Source organism: Oratosquilla oratoria, chromosome 27, assembly GCF_046742065.1.
Source record: "Oratosquilla oratoria isolate Oo_2021 chromosome 27, ASM4674206v1, whole genome shotgun sequence".
Lineage (NCBI taxonomy): Eukaryota > Metazoa > Arthropoda > Malacostraca > Stomatopoda > Squillidae > Oratosquilla > Oratosquilla oratoria.
The window spans coordinates 10,514,735-10,528,982 of record NC_134803.1 but is presented as its reverse complement, the minus strand read 5'-3'; the positions used below and the strand labels follow the sequence as shown (position 1 = coordinate 10,528,982).

At 38.5% G+C, this 14,248-nt stretch overlaps 1 protein-coding gene across 6 annotated transcripts in view; it reads left to right on the top strand.

Moving 5' to 3' along the window:
• sll (adenosine 3'-phospho 5'-phosphosulfate transporter 1) overlaps positions 1-14,248 on the top strand; it is a 161,468-nt gene that overhangs the window by 105,732 nt on the left and 41,488 nt on the right. For all 6 annotated transcript variants that reach the window (XM_076210215.1, XM_076210214.1, XM_076210213.1 and 3 more), the window contains exon 4: positions 10,402-10,626. In XM_076210215.1, the coding sequence (XP_076066330.1) occupies positions 10,402-10,626 (225 nt within the window). The remainder of the gene's footprint in view (positions 1-10,401; positions 10,627-14,248) is intronic.

Sequence of the window (14,248 nt, the reverse complement as noted above, 5' to 3'; positions counted from 1 at the left end):
TAAGTATCGTTTGAACTACGGAGAGTGCACTAAACTAAAAAATTCACTTAAAATTTTTTACAATTTTTTTTTTACAGTCAGTTCAAACGTAAAACGAATGAATGTAAGTAGAGGAGCGTCTGTATATATAAATGATGTAGACCATGGACTGAAATCTATTGTCTCCAAATTTGCTGATGATACAAAACTGTGTGGAATGGCTAAAGATCACTTAAGGGACCGTCAGGTTGCTTTATAAGGGAGCATGTCCTATAACTTTTTGAATCTCTTTGATGAACTTAGGTATAATTACCATTTACATTTGTCTATAATTCCCCTTGGTATTGTATTCCTCACATGTATATATAAAGTGTAGTGAAGATATAATGAAGTTATAATGAAGTTTAATGAAGCTGTAATTAATCATATGGAAATCCTTCCACATAATTAAGCTTGGTATATATTGCAAGCTTAGATTCTGGGGAATATTTGTTATATTGTACATTTGACCAAACTTATACCTCTGATTTTTTGTGAATTTTCTTTTCTGAACATTTCAAAGATGCTGCAAAATTCAGGTTTCATAAATAGAAAAAGAAAAAAAAATCTTTTATTTTTTAATATAGGAAATAAAGAGCATAATTTTATCTTTCAAATGAAACAAAAATGACAAAAATCCATCAAGAACAACCGAAGAAATAACAACAAAAAGAACAAAAACATTAAATGTACATGAGAAGGCATTTAAATTTTGCGCGACATTTTTAAAAGGCCCCAGCCCCATAGTCCCCGCTTTTGGTCACTTTACCACTTTTACTTTTCACTTTTTTTCTCCTCTCGTTTCTTGTCTCTTCTTTCGAGGGCAGACTTATGAATATGGGCGTAGGGTTCTTCAAGAAGAGGAACAACAAATCCTTCTTTATAACCAACATTGTTGGATGCTGTCCTCTTCGTTTGTTTGTTTTTTTCCTTCTCGTTTCTTCATCTGGCACGCAAGGGCCTTCACTGCATTCTTCCTCCTTGCTCGCTGGCTTTTCGTCAATCTTGCCATGATTACCGCAAGAAATTACAGTGAGGAATCAAAAATATGAAGCACGGTGAGAGCTTCAAAAGAACGTAACCTCACTTTGACGTTTGGATGGGTACTGATGCCCTGATGTGTGCTATTTCTGGATCTATGCTTGTGGGAGGAGTTGCTAAATACCTCCATAAACACAATTCCGTAGCAAAAAACAAAATAGCTATAGAAAAAATTAACGCTATTCCAATATACAGAATATTTGATACGCAATGGGGTTGCCAGAGGTTGCCAATAATTTATCTATTTTATTCTGTATAAAAAGATAGAAACGAAATACAGCTCTATAACTTTGTAGGAGTGTTCCCAACATCATAGAGATTCTTTTTAGATATTTTCCTAAAATTCGTTCATGTACCAGATTTTTTCGAATAATTGCCCCTGACGGACCCTTAAACCAATTAGATATTCAAGATTTAGGTAAACTACAGCATTGGTTTGAAAAGTGGATAATAAAATTTAACCCAAGTAAATGTAAGGTAATTCACATAGGTAAAAATAACAATAAATACGATTACAAGTTATTTGGAAATTCATCAACAAAACTGGATAGTGAAGATGATCTCGGCATAATTATCAGTAATGATCTCATATCATCTAAGCACTGTATTTCCACCTCAGAGAAAGCAAGTAAGATTCTTGGACTGATTGTGAGATCTTTTGATTTTAAAAATCCATATGTTACTAACAAGCTATGTAAATCATTAGTTCATCCACGTTTGGAATATGCTATTTCTGTATGGTCACCAAATCTCATTAAAGACATTGACAGATTGGAGAAAATACAACAGCAAACCACAAAACTGATTGCAAATATCAGAAATAAATTATACAAAAACTGACTATAACATATGAATCTATTTCCCTTAAAAAGCCATAGACTCAGGGGGTGATTTGATGATGGTCTCTATGATTCTAAAGGGAATACAACATTAAAAGTGATGAAATTTTCACATTGAATGTGAATCAGATAAGAAATAATGGTCTCAAACTGTCAGGAAGTAGATTTAATTTGGAAGTGGGTAGAAACAGCTTTGCCAACCATGTAGTAGATTAATGGAATAAACTTCCTGCAGAGGCAGTGCAATGTAGTACAATTCAAAGTTTTAAGATTCCATTGGATAAACACCTAATAGGCTGTAATGCCTGTGATTTATCTTATTTTATTTATTTGTGTATTACCTTTAGCTTGCAGCTGATATTTTAGGGTCTATATGGGGCACCCCTATGGACCAGAGCCACTCATCATTTTGTCTGTGATAAAGAAAATCTCTATTCATAGAGAAATTATGCTACTTAATTATACTGTGACTATCTCTTCATCATGCTATCCCCCCACTCTTAATACTGTCCTGTACCACTTCTCTGAATATTCATTTCCCTGTTTGCAGAACCCTGTGGTAGGGGAGAAAGAATAATGCCACCGAGTGTTCCCACCTGAGTCGTAACAGGCAACAAAAATAGAATAGGGATAGGAATAGGCATCCTACTCTTGTAGCCCCAAAGGGGACATTCATAAAAAAAAAAGGCAAAGGTATAAAAGGGTGTAGGAGGAGCTTTCCAACCAGAACCCTAAGGTTTGGGTCTTTTAATGTGTGTGGATGTGGTATGGATGATAGTAAAAGGGAAGAGATAGGCAGTATGTTTGTGAGAAGAAAGGTGAATGTGTTGGCAATGAGTGAAACTAAGCTGAATGGGAGGTGAAAGTTTGAGTTTAGGAGTGTAGTTGGGAAGGTGGTAGGAGTGAAGAGAGGATGAGAGAGAAAAAGGGTGGCCATACTAGTAAATGAAGAGATAGGTAAACATGTGGTGGAGTGAAAGGAGGTTTCTTGAAGATTAATGTGGATGAAGGTGAAACTGGTATTTACCTCGTTGTATTATATGGGAAGGGAAGCTATGCTCATAGTGACCCGTCTTTGTATCTCTCAACATCTAGTTTTTGCACACACTATCGTTTCATCCAATTTGTTCCAGACATCCACCACTCTGTGTGGAAAACTTTTTTTTTTTTTCAGATCTCTTCTATAAATATCCATTTTAAGTTTTTCATGTCCTCTTGTTTTTCTTTAATAAGTTTTCTTTGTCAAGGACTTCCATGCCTTTTATGATTATGTAAATGGCCAATAGATCTCCTCTTTCTCCTCTTTGTCCCAGGGTTGGTAGTTTCAGTTTAGACAATCTTTGTTCATATGTCAATTTTGAAAGTGTTCTCCTTGCCCTTTGTATTCTTTCTAATTTCTTTATATATATATATATTTTTTTTTTGTTGGGTGTCCATAGTGTCACAGCGTACTCCAATCTTGGTCTTATCAGTGTGACTAATCATTTTTTTACCGTCACTTCATCCAAATAATTAAAAGCGACCTTTATTGATCTTAATACATTGTAGGTATCTCCAACTATTTTATTTATATGCTTGTCTGGGGACATGTCTTTGTTGATAATTACTCCTAGGTCCTTTTCGGACCTAACTTTCTTTACTTCCTTTTTAGCGATTTTATATTGTCTTGATATTCTTTTTTTTTTACTTTTTCCAAACTCTATTATACTACATTTCTTGCTGTTGAAGTTCACTTTCCACTTTTGGCTCCATTCTCAGACTGTCCAGGTCCCTCTGTAGTGATTCACAGTCTTTTTCTGTACTTAATTTCTTGAGTAGTTTTGCATCATCTACATAGAAGTTCATATAACATTTTACACCTTCATCCATGTCATTTATGTATATAGCAAACATTATTGGAGCCAATACTGAACCTTGTAGGGACACCTCTTATCATTTCTTTCCAGGTCGAGTTTTTATCTGTAAGTACCACCCTCATAGGAGGAAAGCTGTTTAGAGGAGTCAAGAGTTTTTACGAGATTAATAGAGCCTGTGTGAGAGTTAGAAATGGAGGGGGTGAGTGGTTTGAGGTAAAGGTGGGACTTTGTCAGAGATATGTTATGTCACCTTGACTGTTCAATTTATACATGGATGAGGTGGTGCAAGCGGTAAACACGTAATGGGCTAATGATAGGAGATAGTTAAAAAAAATGGAGAAAAATGGGAGATAAGCCAGTTGTTGTTTGCTGACAACACTGTACCTGTGGCAGGATCAGAGGAGAGATTAAGGAAGTTAGTGACAGAGTCTGAGAAGGTGTGCAAAAGAAGGAAGTTGAAGATAAATATGGGTAAAAGTAAGGTGATGAGATGTACAAGGGGGGAATATGGCAGCAAATTGGAAGTGAGAATTAAGGGGGTACGCGACACCTGGAGGTCATTTTCTAAAATATTTAGAGTAAAGAGCTGAAACTTCTCAGGTAAATAGGTATCCATATTGCTTACATTTTAGGTGAAGCAGAATGATGTATGTACACATGTACATATGTACACATGTACACATGTACGTATACCAGTAGCGACATTTAAAAGTGCACAGCACCATAATACGTGGACCAATTTGTTTTATATTTTGGCTATGATTAGTCAGTAGGCACACCTAGGGCCGGTCATTGAGTAATTGAACAATTTCTTTTATACTTTTGCATACAGGCATTTCAATTTTAATGGCTGGCAAAAATCGTGAAAAATACAATTTTTTTGCTCTTGTTTCCATTATTACTCCGAACTCTTTCATCCTATTCAAAATATTCGAACGATCGGCCCTAGCAGTTACTAAAAGTAATATTCCCTGTAAGCTTCATTTAAATCTAATGTATATTAGATTTTTTATGATTAAAAAAAAGTAGAAAAATATCGAACGGAGATATGGCAACTTGAAATATGAATATATCTGTAACTTGCTTATAGTTTCACCAATTTGACTGATTTTTTCATGGCTTAATTCTTATTATATAATAAGTAAGTACAGTAAAAATTATCAACATATTTTAATTATAAGTACTTTAAATACTGAAAAACTAAAGTATAAGTATGTCACAGTAGTGACGACGCACAGACGACAACATCATATAATTTGCTTTTTGCACCATTGGCGGTTTCTTCATATGAAACCTCTCTGCTGGGGGTCTTCAGGGTATCTAAATCATTGGAAAGAGGTTTATTTTCCAGTAGTGGGCACCTTCTCTTTCCTCATCAGATTCCCCTCGCCAATCTATGTTGGTAGGGCACCCCCTCCAGCATCATATGATGTCCCTTCTTCTTTCTTCTTCCTGTATAGCCTTGATCTTTTTCCTCTTGCTTTCTTCTTTGGATTTAATCTTCCTCTTTGAATTGTTTAGTCTAATGTTGTCCTTTACCTCTGTCACCGTCACAGAGGTGCAGGTGAGGGCGGTGGTGGAGTGAGAGGTGGTGAGATCTTTAGTCGTCTTTGACTGCTTGCCATCTTTAACTGCTGTTTTTTGTCATTGTGATGTTCTTTTGTTCTTTTTGCTACCCATGATGACTGTACTAAAGAGTAATATGTACTAGCTAAAGTAATAGATTGCAATGAGAGCTCATGAGACATGCGTACTTCCCTTTTCAGAGTTAGCCGGTAACTAACGCTTAGTTTCGCACAAAGTTGGCGAAATATTCTCCCTCCACCTTCCTCCCTTCCCCTCCACAATTGTATTGGCCGTTGATACACTGGGCGAGTGTAAATTCAATCAAATTTCAACGTTATTCGCTGCGCCTGAAGGTCCTAAGTGGCACGCCTCCTTCTAGTGTGGGTTGCGCCTTTAAATCTGTCCCTTTAATCCTCACCCAGGACCTTTAAATTGCGCGCGGCTGGAAAATTATTTGTCGGGATTTATTTCTAAGTGGTATACGAACATTTTGAACACAGTTTTGAAAAATGCCATATCTTGACCAAATTCACCCCCCCAGGTGTCGCGTACCCCCTTAAGAGAGAGAGACTAGAGGAAGTGGGTAGCTTTAGATACTTGGGAGCAAATGTGGTGGGAAAGGGAGGAGTGGAGGTGGAGGTAGAATGTAGATTTAGAGATGCAAGTAAATATCTTGGGGGATGAAAAAGTGTAAAGAGAAATAGAGTTTTGGAAATGGATGCTAAAAGGAGATTGTATGAAGGAGTGATTGTGCCAACAGCACTGTATGGAGCAGAAACATGGAACATAAGAGAGGAAGAAAGGAGTTTGAATGTGTTTGAAATGAGGAGCCTGAGAAGTATGATAGGATTTACTAGGCTGGATAGAGTGAGAAATGAGGAGGTGAGGAGGAGAGTGGGGATGGAAAGGGAGTTGGGAGATAGGGTGGATGAAAGAGTATTGGGATGGTTTGGACATATAGAAAGAATGAGTGAAGAAAGGTTATTAAAAGAGGTGTGGAAGGCAGAGGTGGAAGGAGTGAATATTAGGGGGTGACCAAGGATGAGATGGACGGATGGGGTAAAAGCATTGGGAAAGAGGGAAATGTCTGTTGAGGAAGGAAGGGAGAAGACAGAAGATAGGAGTGAAAGAATGGTTGTGTATGGATGATGATGTGGTGCATGGGCAAAGACAGAAGATAAGGGTGAGTGGAGAATAATTAGGTATGGATGATGCTGTGATGCATGGAAGGGAGTGGATTGGGGATGGGGGGTGAGGGAGTATGTGTGAATGATATTTTGACATAGCTCAAAGGGTCTCCCTGTCTTGTCTTTTTTTTTTTTTTTTTGCATGAGAGGATGGAGAGGGATGTTGAGGATTAAATGAAGCAGCCTTGCTGTGGATGTGCTGTGTCTTGCTACATTGTTTCTGACCCAGGGCAGTGGTTGAGATGCAGGAATAACCTGTCATCCAGGAGGATCTGAGATAAGAGGGAGGGAGGGGGTTGAGTGGGGGGTGGAGTATGTGGGGATGGAATGGGTGTGAGTGGATTTTATGCCTTTTTTTTCTACCTCCCTTGTAAAGTGGGAAATGGCCATTGATATATGAAAATAGTTGTTAAAATGATGAGAGCAGGTAAGGCACATGGGTTGGATGGGTGTCATGTGGAGTGTCTATAAAATGGAGGTACAGTGATGGTGGACTGGCTGGTGAGGTTAATATTTGTTTAAAAGAGGGTAGAGTGCCAGAGGACTGGAGGAGTGCATGTATATTTCTGCTTTACAAAGGAAAAGGGGACAAGTGTGAGTAGTAGTTTCAGAGGGATTAGTTTGTTGAGTGTAGTTAGGAAGGCTTATGGGAGGGTTTTGATTGAGGGTATTAGGAGTGGAACAGAGGGAGTAATTGGTAAGGAGAATTGTGGGTTTAGGACAGGTAGGGGTTGCCTATATCAAATTTTAGTAGTAAGGCAGATATGTGAGAAAGCTTTAGGAAAGGTAAGGATGTTTTTTGAGCCTCTATAATATGGAAAAGGTTTATGACAGGGTAGACAGGAAGGTAGTATGGGAGGTATTGCAGATATATGGGATAGGGGGAAAGCTGTTAAGAGCAGTCAAGAGTTCTTAAGAGAGTAGTAGAGCCTGTGTTAGAATCAGAAATGGAGAGAGCAAGTGGTTTGAGGTAAAGATGGGACTTTGCCAGGGATGTGTTATGTCACCTTGGCTGATCAATTTACACATGGATGAGGTGGTGCAAGAGGTAAATGCAAGGGTAATGGGTTGAGGATTGGAGATGGTTAAAAAAGATGAAGAAAAGTGAGTGGTAAGCCAATTGTTGTTTGCTGACGACACTGCTTGTGGCAGGATCAGAGGAAGGAATAAGGAAGTTAGTGACAGAGTTTGGGAAGGTGTGCGAAAGAAGGAAGTTCAAGATAAATATGGGTAAAAGTAAGGTGATGAGATGTACAAGGGGAGAAAGTGGCAGCAGACTGGAAGTGAGTATTAAGGGAGAGAGACTGGAGTAAGTGGATAGTTTTAGATACTTGGTGTGAATGTGGCAGGAAAGGGAGGAGTGGAGCTGGAGGTAGAATGTAGATTGAGAAGCAAGTAAATGCCTTGGGATATTAAAAAGTGTAATGAGAAATACATTTGGGAATAGATGCTAAGAGGAGATTGTATGAAGGAGTGATTGTGCTGACAGCACTGTATGGGGCAGAAACATGGAACATAAGGGAGGAAGAGAGGAGTTTGAATGTGTTTGAGATGAGGTACCTAAGAAATATGATACAGGTTACTAGGCTGGATAGAGTGAGAAATGAGGTGAGGAGGAGAATGGGGATGGAAAGGGATTTGAGAGATAGGGTTGATGAAAGAGTATTGGGATGGTTTGAACACATAGAAAGAATGAGTGAAGAAAGACAAGTAAAAGAGGTATGGAAGGCAGAGGTGGAAGGAATGAACATGAGGGGGTGACCTAGAATGATATGGATGGATGGGGGTAAAAGGTGCATTGGGAAAGATGGGAATGTCTGTTGAGGAAGGGAGAAGACAGAAGGTATGGGTGAATGGAGAATGGTTGTGTATGGATGATGCTGTGATGCATAAGGGGGAGTGGGTGGGTATGTGTGAAAAATAAATTGATGTAATGCAAATGGATTTCTCCCCCTCTTCTCCTTTTCTGCATGAGGGGATAGAGAGGGGGGGTTGCTGATTTAATGAAGCGGCCTTGCTGTGGATGTGGTGTGTCTCTCCACCGATGGCTCAGTACCTAGTTGTGGTGGTGGGGCTCGAGTGTTGCAATGACGAACTGGGTGTTGGTGGTGGGATGGTGTACATCCCGGCAGGTCCGACCATACCGCCAAGGCCAGGTCTGAGCTTCTAGACCGAAACTGAACCACTATTTACCCTCCTACTCATTTTATTTCTTCTCTCCATGGGCTATCAGTAACATCGGTGATGACTATTGCAGGAAATACGATCAAGTTTTGAATAACGATTGGAATTGACGCCATCACCCTCTGGCAGACCCCATTAGGTGCAGACACTGTGTGTTAAGAGTCGGTCTCCATTGATCCGGTTATAAACCCCTTATATTTGTGGGTAATGGGGGGTGCCAGGCGATGGAGACAATGGTGGGAGCGGTCTTTACCCCCACTGACTAGTGAGCGCTCACCTTAAGAGAGGCAGCCCCTCTTCAATAGAAGACTGGTCCCTGCTAAAGTGCCTTCCCATATTGAGCCACATGGGATAGGAGGACTAACATCCTCCAATAAGGGGTGGATTCCCTAGGACTCGCAAATTCATTACAAAACAACCCTAGACCTCCTGTTGACGACTCTACTGACATGGAAGTGGTCAATGGTACCGGCACATTGGGTTCAAGTATAATAACCCTAAAACCTTATTCCTTTCCTGATAATAAAGCTAAGAATCCTCAGGATAGAAAGAAAGACTGAGAAACAAATGTTAGGAATGAAAATTTTAGAAAGATGGAAATAATACCAAGTGTGTATGAAACAGTAAATTATGAAAAATACTTGATACTTGAATTTGAAGAAGGAAAATATGAGAGTAAATGTTTTCAGAGCAAATAGAGAAATTGTTAATATCTGTGGTAGTCAGCCCAAAATTTGCCCACAAGGAAATGGAAGTCTATTGATCAAAACTTCATCGCCTGAACAAAGTGAAAAACTCAAAACTATCTCAAGTTTAGATGGTCTTAATGTTAAATGCTTCTACCATCCAGTTTTTAACCAAAGCAGAGGTGTAGTATATGCACCAGAATTATTACACATTGAAGAAAATGAAAAAAAAAGAGTTAAAAAATCAAGGAGTAATAAAAGTTGTAAGAATGTGAAAAAAGATTGGCGAACAGCTAGTACCTCTAGGAACAATAATTTTAACTTTCAATCAATATAGATTACCAAATGTTATATCAGCTGGTTGGTTGTCTCTTAAAGTAAAGCCATATATACCATCCCCATTAAGATGCTACCATTGTCAAATGGAGGAAATAGGAGGAAAGCTGTTAAGAGCCGTCAAGAGTTTTTATGAGGGTAGTAGAGCTTGTGTTAGGATTAGAAATGGAGAAAGTGAATGGCTTGAGGTAAAGGTGGGACTTCATCAGGGATGTGTTATGTCGCCCTGGCTGTTCAATCTTTACATGGATGGGGTGGTGTGAGAGGTGAATGCAAGGGTAGTGGGTCAGGGGTTGGAGATGATTAAAGAAAATGGAGAAAAGTGGAAGGTGAGCCAGTTGTTGTTTGCTGACGACACTGCGCTTGTAGCAGGATCAGAGGAGGGATTGAGGAAGTTAGTGACAGTTTGAGAAGGTGTGTTAAAGAAGGAAACTGAAGATAAATGTGGGTAAAAGTAAGGTGATGAGATGTACAAGGGGAGAGAATGACAGCAGGCTGGAAGTTAGCATTAAGGGTGAAAGACTGGAGGAAGTGGATAGTTTTAGATACTTGTAAGGGGGAAAAAGCCTTGATATATGTATGTGTATATGTATAAATGGTAATGTCTTCATATTCTTACATGGTTTGCATGATTTTATGTGAACTCTAATTTATGACTAACTAACAAATTTATCTTTTCCCTTAACAGGAATACCACAATGCATCAGGAGAAGTTGGTCACTTTAAAGACTCCCAATTCCTTGTATTCATCAACCGTATTCTGGCTTTTCTACTGGCAGCATCTTATATTACTATGAGTCAACAGCATCGCCACACTGCTCCACTTTACAAGTATTCATATTGTTCGTTCTCCAACATCATGAGCTCATGGTGTCAGTATGAAGCCCTCAAATATGTCTCATTCCCAACACAGGTACACAGTCTTGAGATTCTATTATATTCTTTGATTTTAAGTTCATTCAATTCCACTTGAACCAATGATAGGCACCTGCAAAGCTTATCTTTCTTCAATTCCCTCCTAGAGGTGGTGCAGTGAAAATCTGGCTGGCACTGTCTCCAGACTGGGAGGGTGGAGGGGTGTGGAGTGTATTCAGGGATGGAATGGGTGGGAATGATTTTATGCCTTTTCCCTTTTGGCTACCTCACTTGTAAGGGGGAAAAAGCCTTGGTATATGTATATATGTATATACAGACGCTCCTCTACTTACGTTCATTCGTTTTACGTTTTTTCAATTTCATGTTTGAATTGACTGTATAAAAAATTGTAAAAAAAAAAAAATGTTGAGTGAATTTTTTAGTTTAGTGCGCTCTCCGTAGTTCAAAGGATACTTACGCATGATGCTGCGTCCATTGTTTACATTGCACAAACGACAGACTGAAAGTGCCTTGCCTCCTCCTCCTCCTCCTCCTCACCTCCTCCTCCACAATCTCAATTTATGTTGCTTGAATTTAATTTATTTGAAATTAATGTTATTATTTTACAATGTTATGTGTATAATTAATGATTTAGGGGTGTTTTGTAAGATACGGTAATAGAATTTACGGATGTATAGTACAGTAACAACTTACGTTCATTTTCAACTTACGTTCGGCCGTTCGGAACGTAACTAAAACGCAAGTTGAGGAGCGTCTGTGTTTATATATTTACCTAGTTGTATTTACCTAGTTGTATTTTACGGGAAGGGGAGCTATACTCGTGGTGTCCCGTCTTCATATCTCATTTTATCTAAACTGTTTTTAAATTCATGAATTGTTTTTGCACACACCACTTTTTCGTCTAACTTGTTCCAAATGTCTATTACTCTGGGGAAAGCTGTTCTTTTTCAGGTCCCTTCTATAACTGTCTTTCTTGATTTTCTTTCCATGTCCTCTTGTATGTCTACTATCCCATTTTATTAGATCCTCTCTATCTGTATTTACCTAGTTGTATTTTACGGGAAGGGGAGCTATGCTCGTGGTGTCCCGTCTTCATAGAGATTGACCTCTCATTAATGGACTAAAAGGGGGGTAACGGTGTCCGTTGATTTGAACAATCCGTTGATTTGGAGTGGTTTTTGGGTGGCATAGTGATTGCACAGCACTAAACAACAGCACCAAAAACACCGAAAACACAGCGAAAACACCGCAAACACAGCTAATTAACATCCGTTAATGAGAAGTCAATCTGTATCTCGTTTTATCTAAACTGTTTTTAAATTCATGAATTGTTTTTGCACACACCACTTTTTCATCCAACTTGTTCCAGATGTCTATTACTCTGTGGGGAAAGCTGTTCTTTTTCAGGTCCCTTCTATAACTGTCTTTCTTGATTTTCTTTCCATGTCCTCTTGTATTTCTACTATCCCATTTTATTAGATCCTCTCTTTCAATAGTTTCTATGCCTTTCATGATTCTATAAATAGTTATCAAGTCTCCTCTTTCTCTTCTTTGTTCTAATGTCTGTAGTTCAAGTTTTGTTGGACTCTCTTCATATAATAGTTCTGAGAGTGTTGGTGCTAGTTTTGTAATTGCTCTTTGTATTCTTTCAAATTTTGTTATACATTTTTTTGTATTTGTTGACCACATTGTCGCTGCATATTCCAATCTTGGTCTTATCAAGGTAACTAGTATTTTCTTCACAATTTCTTCATCCAGGTATGTAAGAGCTATTTTGATTGTTCTTATTAAATTATAAGTTTCTCCAAAAAATTTGTTGATATGTTTCTCAGGGGACATATTATTCATAATAATGACTCCCAGGACCTTCTCACTTTCTACTTTTTTTAATCCTTCTTCTCCCAATTTATATGATCCTATTATTCTTTTTTTGCTTCTTCCAAATTCCATTATACTACTCTTCTTGATATTGAATTCCATCTCCCACTTCCTACTCCATTCCCATACTTTATTGAGATCACTCTGTAACGACTCACAGTCTTCTTCAGTGTTCACTTTTTTCAACAATTTTGCATCATCCGCAAAGAAGCTCATATAACTTTCAATTCCCTCATCCATATCATTAATATATATAGCAAACATTATTGTGGCCAAAACTGTTCCTTGTGGAACACAACTTATCACTTCATCCCAATTAGGGTGTTTGTCTCTTATCACTACTCTCATTTTTCTTTCATGCAAGAAGTCTTCCATCCACTTCAGTAGTTTGTCCTGTATTCCTCCTGCAATTTCTACTTTCTTAAGCAACTTCTTATGTGGCACCTTATCAAAAGCTTTTTTCAGGAAAGAAATGCACAATCAGCCCATCCATCTCTTGTATTACATCTATTAGCCTTGAATAGAAACACATTAAGTTTGTCACGCATGATCGTCCTTGTCTAAATCCAAATTGTCTTGGATTTAGTACGTTGTTTTTTCCAAATGCTTTACCCATCTAGTTTTGATAATTCTTTCACAGATTTTAGCTATCGTACTTGTAAGGGAGACCAGTCTATAGTTAGTAGGGTCTTCTTTGTTTCCCCCTTTACATATAGGTACTATATTTTCTCTTTTCCAATCTTCTGGAACTTTTCCCTCTTTCAATGAACTGTTTATTAGGCTATGTATTTTGTCTGTTAGTTCATTCCTGCATTCTTTCAAAATCCAGTTTGCCATTTCATCCGGTCCATGCGATTTTCTGACATCGAGATTATTCAAGTTTTTCATTATTTCATTTTTTGATACTTCTATCTCTTTCATAGGGGGAACTCTCTCCTCCCATTCGATATCACTAGGTTGTATGTTCTCCCTTGTAAACACTGATTTAAAATGCTTATTCATAATTTCTGCCATTTCTATTTCCTCTGTGTATTCGACTCCTTGTCATAGTTTCTCTAATTCTTGTTTGCTTTTCAGTTTGTTGTTTACAAATCTGGAAAATAATTTTGGCTGATCTTTACATTTTTCTATGATGTCCTTTTCATATTCTATCTTCCCTGTGGTGGGGGAAAAGAATACTGCCACCAAGTATTCCCACTTGGATCGTAAGAGGGGAGAAGAAAGGGACGGGGATTGGGACTAGGCATCCTTCTCCTTGTAGCCCCACAGGGGACATTCCTAAAAGAAAAAGCAAAGGCATAAGAGGGTCTGGGAGTTTTCCGACCAGCACCCTAAGGTTTGGGTCTTTTAATGTGTGTGGATGTGGTACAGATGAGAGTAAAAGGGAAATAGGTAGTATGTTTGTGAGAAGAAAGATGGATGTGTTGGCTTTGAATGAAACTAAGTTGAAAGGGAAGGGTGAGAGTAAGTTTGGGAGTGTAAGTGGGAGGTTATCAGGAGTGAAGAGAGGGCGAGGGAGGGAAGGTGGCTATTCTAGTAAGTGAAGAGATAGGTAAACATTTAGTGGAGTGGAAGGAGGTTTCCTCAAGGATAATGTGGATGAAGGTGAAACTGGGAAAGGAGATGTGGGTCTTTGTAAGTGCATATGGGCCTGGCAGTGAGAAGAATGTAGAATAAAGGGAGGCCTTTTGGATAGATTTAAATGAGTGCATAGAGGATTTAGGGAGAAATGTCAATGTAATAGTACTGGGAGACCTGAATGCTAGGGTAGGAAATGGTCC